Raw genomic sequence first — 7,836 nt, 5'->3', positions numbered from 1 at the left:
TTCTTTTGATGTGGGTTCTCCGGGCGCCGTCGACATGCCAGCAGAAGTCTGACTGCCGCTCCAAAAACACTTGGAATCTGCTGCCCCCTGCAGAGGAAAAACTTACCCACTCGCTGTGATTTTCCATGTTCAGAGAAATCTCTGCATGACATTAATGCTCCCTTATGCTGGCGTTCGAATCGAATTTAATCGAATGTTTGAATGTGGACATGGTCAATAAAAATCTATTGTCATGGTTTGCTAGGCTGTGGCTTTTGGTGAAGCAGAACTAAATAAGCCAGGTGCCAATGGCTTAATAACCTCGGTGGGCTGAATTTCTGTTTTGTAGACAGTCACACTTTCAGTTTTTCTCATTAAATGGTTAAAGCCCGAGTCTCCGGGAGGCCCATTGACGTAAACAGTCTAACTACGGTCAATTAAAATTCAGCGCAGGTTCAGTCGACTATTTTGCAATGCTTATAAGCTCTGCCAGCTTCCATCAGCATTCCATTGGCTCTCAGCACGACTGTCATTCAGATCGAACTCTGGCTTTCTGATTACACTGTATTATAAATCCTGCATTTTCTACTTGTCAGTTATTTTCTGCCACACTGTTTATGACGTTTTAAAATCAGACTGCTATGCCAAAGTCGTGATTTTAAGAGGGCTATTGCAATCAGTCGCTCACTGTTAAATCAAAACGCTTGCTCTCACTTCGTAAAAACCTACACCTCACATTTAGAGTGCGGGTGAACTCCATCAGGGGCGAGGTTTTAACGGCTCCTAATGGAAACCATACCGCGCGCCACAATGCGCGCCATGCCTCGGCCACGTCAGTCACCCGCTCATATGCAGCGTATGTCTTGTTAAGTGCAACATTTCACGATTCAAATGACTGATGAAAATAATTAGCCCGGCTGCCTGTCAGCGGCTGCGGTCGCAGAGAGACGTCACCTGAGACATCTTGCGATAATAATTACCAGTTACTGCCGACAAGCTGGGCTGTGATGTTACAAAGCCGCGTGTGCCAAGAGAAATCAATTAACATGAAAAGCCGACAGGCAGGGTCAATGATGTCTGAAACACCTCTGTTTCTACCCATGCTTTGTTGTTCAGGAAGCTAGTGTATTGCAAATTAACTATAATCATTCATGAATTGTGCCCTTCCAAACATGCATTTTTCATTGGATATTTCTGGTAGGTTTTCACATTTGCATTTTTTTAAATCTGTATTATTCATGAAGTGTGTCTTTATAAATCTAGCCATGGCTTTTGGAGTGCATGCATAGTTTACATATTTTACCCTGGTCATTTGCAGCAGCTTCTGTTTGTTTCAGTTTGTCACTATGAAGGCCACAGAGGTCCATTCCATTCATTGTATGAATATTCTTCAATTCTTAGTCATTGCACTCACAGATGGATGTGCGTGTTTCTCCCTCCCTCCCTCCCATTCCCTCTTTCTCTTTGTTTTTCATCATGCCTGGCTGTGGCATTACCTGAGATCTCCTCCCCAGATGCGTAACCGAATGGAGCCCCGTCGCCACAGGAAGCGGCGTCGAGAGCTCCAGGCAGTCTGCGCGCGCCGGAATGGCACGGCAACCTGTCCCCATCGTGCTGATATCTCGCTGACAGACGTCAGGTCAGAGCGCGGCACGTCTGTCACACGGCAGAGCGATAATCACCAACCTCAGCACGGGTACAGCCCCAGCACCCTGGGCAGGGTTTGTGCGCGGAATGGTAATGAGGCTCTGTTGAGAGGCAGGTGAGGGCAGTGGAGCGTTCAGTCCTGAGGAATCCAATTCGGCTCTCAGACAAGCCCAGGGCAGGCTGTTTCTCCAGTGTGCGTTTTGCAAGGCTGATTCCCTCCCAACTATCTACATATTGCACGCTTCCTGATGTTATTAAAGATTAATGCAAATTATTAAATTAAAGTGAGACACAGCATATTATTAACACTTAATGTGTAGAGATATGGTGTTTTTTTTTTCAGTAATCTATTTCTGATTCTTTTCCCCCAAATCAGGTCATGGTCACACCACTGAATACTATTCGCAATTATAAACAAAGGCTTTATGTGTGTGGGTTTATGTGTATTTGTTTATAATGGCCTTAATCTCAGGTCTTTTCGGCACACTGCTTAGCTAGCTGAGACATTTACTTTGCATTCATTGATGTGATGTTTGTGCTCTTCAGTCGCAATGCATATCTGCTGCTGTTAGAGCTTCCCACATGCCTGCGTCTCCTCCTTCAAACATGTTTTGTGTTTCATGTTTACCCTACAAACGCTAAATTAGCGCTCACAATGCCGTGAGATGAAAGGCATGCCACCTTGCGTCAGGTTTAATCTTCTTTCTTGTTTTCTTCTTTTTCCTGACTAAAGCAAAAAAAGAGAGTCATTCTCATCCAATATCACAGACTATTTTGATCATCTGTGGAACGACACCCTTTGTTCCGTCTAACGGCTCTGGAACGCCCCGTCCTGAGCCTTGGCCTATCCCGATCTCTCTTAGGAACTTGTCTGCTGGCACGTTGAGTATCTGCAGACCCCTCACTAGAGATTAGGGTCTCCGTGCCTAACCCCGTCACCCTACTCCACCAACCCCCGCTGACACCTCAGGTCCTCCAGGATTTTGTGATCTTGTGATTTTTGCAAATTCAAGGATTAGTGGCAATTGCAGTTGTCATTGAATTTCTGCATTGATTTTATTTCAATTATTTTATTTGACAAATTCAGTCACTTTTGGCAGTAAAAATCACAACAAAGGCTCGCAAGATCCCGGAGGGACTTATAGGTGCCCTGAATGTGTGTGTGTGTGTGTGTGTGTGTTTGCCTGTGTGAATATGTGTGTGTCTGTTTGTAGTGTATCTGTGTGTTATTTATGTGTGAATATGTATGTATTTGTTTGTGTGTGTGTGTATTTAGCATGTGTGTGAGTGTGTGTGTGTGTATGCATGTGTGTGTATGCATGTGTGTGTGTGTGTGTGTGTGTGTGTGTGTGTGTGTGTGTGTGTGTGTGCATGTGTGTGTGTTGTAGTTGATAGTGATGGCTGAAGCACTCAGGGGTGGGGAGGGACCGGGAGGGGGGGGGGGTACCAGACTGGCACTATAAAACGCTGGAGGAGCGCTGTCCCAATCCCCACTACTGGCTGCATCCTACCCTCCCTCCCTCCTCCTCCCTTCCTACCATCCTCACGGCTGGGCTGCCTGCTGCGATCTGCTCCTGTCTGACCACTGTCTGCAATGAATGACATCTACAAAGCAGCGGTAAGACCTCAGCAATGACCCCAGAATGTGTTTCAGAATAGTGTTTTTAAATGAGTCTTGTTTTTTAAAGAAAAGTTTAGGTTTGGTCCCTTAAGTCATCACACACAGATGTTGTGCTTGTTGTACCATACAGTGTGATCTTTCCAGAGTAATGTTCATTTGTGTAGACATAGGAAATATTTGGTATGACAAATGGCATGCAGAAATCACTGTGAAGTTGCCAAATGTGCTGGAACCCTGCCTTGTGTTATCAGACTTTGATTACTAATTCGATTTTGTGCTGTACTTCCCCAAGTTTTCAAGATATGATACTAACAGTGTCTTGTTGTCTTGCTGTCTTGTTGTCTCTTAGTATTGTAGTCTTTTTGTCTTGTAGTCTTTTTGTCTTGTGGTCTTGTTGTCTTGTTGTTATTGTGTTGGTTGTCTTACTTTGGTAGTGTTGTAGTCTCTCACTACCAAAACCGTCTCAAACACTCCCCCCATTTATTCTTTGAGGAAGGAATTCCTAGAATGTGGTGTTCCTCTAACAGTATAGGCAAATCTGGCGGTATAGGACACCCAGATGGGAAGCGACCCAAAAATACACAGCCTCTTGTGTGTTATCATTAGTGATAGGAGTCTCTTAAAGATTAGGCTGACTCTTGGTTCCGTGGCCCTGGCTGCAGATGGAGCAGTGGCTGCCTCCGATGGCTAATTTGGGCAGGCTTTTCCATCTGTTCGCCTCCGCCATGTTTACATAGAGATAGAGCATGGCATGAGTGCTACAGATAAACCCACCCTGGGCATTCTTACATTCTTGCTTTATCTCCTGCAGTTGTGGAAACCCCATCTGTGGGCTTACTCACTTGATCCCATTCATCTGCGGTGTAGATAGATAGCACGTGGCCGATTCGAGTATACGATCACGTCGTGAAGCGAGTGTTTTGCTTGTTTCTTTACACACATGGCGTCTTCCAGAGGGATGTATGGAGAAAGCCCCGCCAATAGCATACAATAGCGGTTACATAAATTGCTGTCCCCTCCTCTCATTCACAGTAGCTTTTCCTGGATTACGGTTCCATTGTTGTGGCTGAGCCTCAGCTATGCTCGTTTAAAGTGTGGTGTGTTGTGGCTGAGCCTCAGCTATGCTTGTTTAAAGTGTGGTGTGTTGAGTCCTTTTAACTGGGCTTTCTAAATCCTCATGCCATTTTAACTAAAGAGTGTCATGGTTGACTATGGCCGAAATGGTTATTGTCTTGGGGCGATGCTTGACCATCAGTTCAAAGCAACCATATCATACCTTCAAATATAGACGTTTTCCAAACAATTCAAATGTTTTACCCCCCTTCTGCATTTTTTTCCCTCAATAGGTCGAGCAACTGAACGAGGAACAGAAAAATGGTAAGTACAAATCAACAAGAACTCAGTGGATAGTGTTGATTTTCTTGACACTACCCTGAGGAAACTGATTCCTATGGACATAAAAAACTTCTGACCTCTACATGTTCTATGAATTCACTTGTGGAAGAAAACATAGATGAGCTTGATTGTAATGATTATGTTCATATTTCACTACTCATAAAGTGCAGTGAGAGTCATTTAATCAGTCAATTAATCAATTAATCACCAAGCAAAAGCTAACATGGCATCATTTCCTGCTACTGCTCTTCGGTATCGCTCTGAGACGAGAGTCCAATGCAGCCAAACTCACTCAAAAGTCACAAATGCCCAGATTCCTCCAAATCTGATCTGTGTATCTACGAGGCTTCTGCCAACCTAGAGTAACCTAAGCCAAAACATAACAAAGAATTAGTTTCTTTCTACTCCGCTGCATCGCTTCAGAGATATGATTATTTGGACTCAGCATAACGTCTGGAGCCTGTTTGTTACCATGCTTCTAACATAACACCCTGAGCTCCGTGTCCATCAACATCAACAGTCCAACCGGCAACATAGAAGTGGTCTGACTGAAACTCCTCTCCGTCTTGTCTCGTGTCTCCCAGAGTTCCGAGCGGCCTTTGAAGTCTTCGTGCAGGATGCGGAGGACGGCTGCATCAGCACCAAGGAGCTGGGCAAGGTGATGAGGATGCTGGGACAGAACCCCACACCCGAGGAGCTCCAGGAGATGATCGACGAGGTGGATGAAGACGGTAAAGAAACAAACAGCCACAACCTCTAACCACCTCCTGTTACACAATGCGTAGTGAATGCCGTAGCAACGTGTTGAATGTTATGGTATGGATATGGATAGAGACGGGAAAGAATAACACAGAGTCAACTGGAAACCGCTCACTTGTACTGTACATAGCATGCGGAAATGGTAAAGCATAAAGCAACCCCAACAGCCAAAGCCATGCTAGCATATAGCATGTAGTGAGAGTGAGTTGCACTATATTCAACATATTGGCGCTGTGTGCTTGGTCTTGCTGTAGACATGGAGGTAGGCTTTCTCTGTGTAAAAGTCCTCTCATCATTTATCCAAAATAACTGGCACCTTCTGAATTTCTGTAGTTCTTGGACTTGAAGTGTATGATGAATGGTTAAATGGTTCAATGAAAAATGATCGGACTTGGCACCCATGTGTTCAGAGTTGTTTTTTTAGACTACGGTGCGATGTATTTGGTGTTTCAGTTGTAATTACAGATTATGTTCTGGAGTTTTACACTGACAGTGTTCTCTGACAAGCAAACTTCCCTTTCCCTTCCGCAGAGAGTGGGACGGTGGACTTTGAGGAGTTCCTGGTAATGATGGTGAGATGTATGAAGGATGACAGCAGAGGGAGGTCCGAGGAGGAACTGGCAGAACTCTTCCGAATGTTTGATAAGTGCGTCCACCAGTCAGTCCAAGAGCTTACAAGGGGATGATACACTGGGCAGGGCTACTGACCAATGATACACTGGGCAGGGATGCTGACCAATGATACACTGGGCAGGGCTACTGACCAATGATACACTGGGCAGGGATACTGACCAATGATACACTGGGCAGGGCTACTGACCAATGATACACTGGGCAGGGCTACTGACCAATGTTGCCTGGGCTCTTTTCCACTGGTGTTGGGCAACACATTTTTATCTGGAGAACTTAAATCAACTGCAGGCAACTTGTTGCGAATGTCCAATTCATACCTTAAGAACCGGTGTGGTTGCCCAGCAACACTGCTCAAAAAGTTGCCCTGTGTGTCATCACCCAAAGAGTACCTTCACAGCTATTTCAAATAGAGACTCGGATCAGTACAAGACCAGGGCCTGATCTGTTCTGTGATCAGCAGGTCTATTGGATACCAAGCAGTGCTTTAATGGCTGGATGTGTTGATGTAACGCAGGAATGCGGATGGCTACATTGACCTCGATGAACTGAAGGTCATGCTGGAGTCCACAGGAGAAACCATCACAGAGGACGACATCGAGGAGCTCATGAAGGACGGCGACGCAAACCTTGACGGCAGAATTGACTATGACGGTACGCATCACACTTTCAGTGGAGAGGGTAGACAAGGAGACAAGGAGACAGGGAGACAAGGACAATGCATTTCAAATGGCTATTTTATATTGTACAGCCCTGTGTAGGAACATTATGTATGCATGTTCACCTGCCTCTGTTGTGTTTTTCAGAGTTCCTGGAGTTTATGAAAGGGGTGGAGTAACCATGATGATCTGCGATGACACATTGTGACCATGACGACCATAGAATTCCTCTCACAGTTCATTTTAGGAGAATAGAGACCACCCAAAGCATCCTCGTTTTATACCATTCTGGAAATCCTTCTGACTTTTGACTTCTTAAGGACCGTCATAGAACTGTGAATGCAGCTTGTGCCTTACTGGTTAAAATCCATATTACCGTGTGTATGTAACGAGAGCTAACTTTTTTATCTGACAGATCTGTAGAATGGTAATGCTCAATGTACCCTCCATGCAGACAAAGAATTAGGCATGGTCCTTTAATCTTTCATCTCGACAAGATATCATCGCTGACCTGATTAAAAATGTAAAACCTAATCTTCAAAGTTTCACAGAATTCTTGTCAAAAATGTTCCCCGAAGGCGCAGAAATCCTTTGCCATATGTCTGCTCCAAGTGTTCTCAAATAATAAACTTTATGTGTGACAGAACAAAAGACAATGTAAGGGTGTCAGTCTTTGGGGTGTTGTTTCAGGCCAGCATTCTTTCATTCTCTGCTAAATCACTTAACAGTTACTCTTTTTCTATACTATTTTCCATGAAGGTAAAGCATTTTTTTTACCTTTGTTAGACTATACTGATGTAAGACACTGTATGGAAGGCTAGACATACTGTACATACACAAATACAACATATTTATGCCCATCTATGCATGAACATTTTGTCTTCTATATTTGAAGGTGAATTTTACAAGTAACAAGCGATTGCAGAGCATGTATGGATAAGCACAAGTCCTCCTGCTGTAAGCACACAGCCTGGATGTGCCTGCCTGCCTCCTCCCTACACAATGCATCGAGACAGTATCTATTTCTGGCCCGTCAGTGATGTGCCCATCTAAGGAGGGCCTGATGTGCTGACGCATGCTAAAGCGTCTGGTGTTGTCATCTGCAGGACTGTGCAGGCTCTGAGTGAAACTCTCAATCCTCTCTTC

General features: G+C 44.6%; 1 protein-coding gene across 1 annotated transcript; it reads left to right on the top strand.

Annotated features, from left to right (window-relative positions):
- Positions 1-3,107: 3,107 nt before the first annotated feature.
- Positions 3,108-7,341, top strand: tnnc1a (troponin C type 1a (slow)). Its single transcript, XM_012827396.3, has 6 exons — positions 3,108-3,244; positions 4,594-4,624; positions 5,227-5,373; positions 5,933-6,047; positions 6,549-6,685; positions 6,838-7,341. The coding sequence occupies exons 1-6, from the start codon at positions 3,221-3,223 to the stop codon at positions 6,867-6,869; spliced, it is 486 nt and encodes a 161-aa protein (XP_012682850.1). The 5' UTR covers positions 3,108-3,220; the 3' UTR covers positions 6,870-7,341.
- Positions 7,342-7,836: the final 495 nt, after the last annotated feature.

This window comes from Clupea harengus, chromosome 4 (assembly GCF_900700415.2).
Source record: "Clupea harengus chromosome 4, Ch_v2.0.2, whole genome shotgun sequence".
NCBI lineage: Eukaryota > Metazoa > Chordata > Actinopteri > Clupeiformes > Clupeidae > Clupea > Clupea harengus.
Note: the sequence above shows the minus strand (reverse complement) of the source record. Positions and strands in the feature narration are given on the sequence as shown.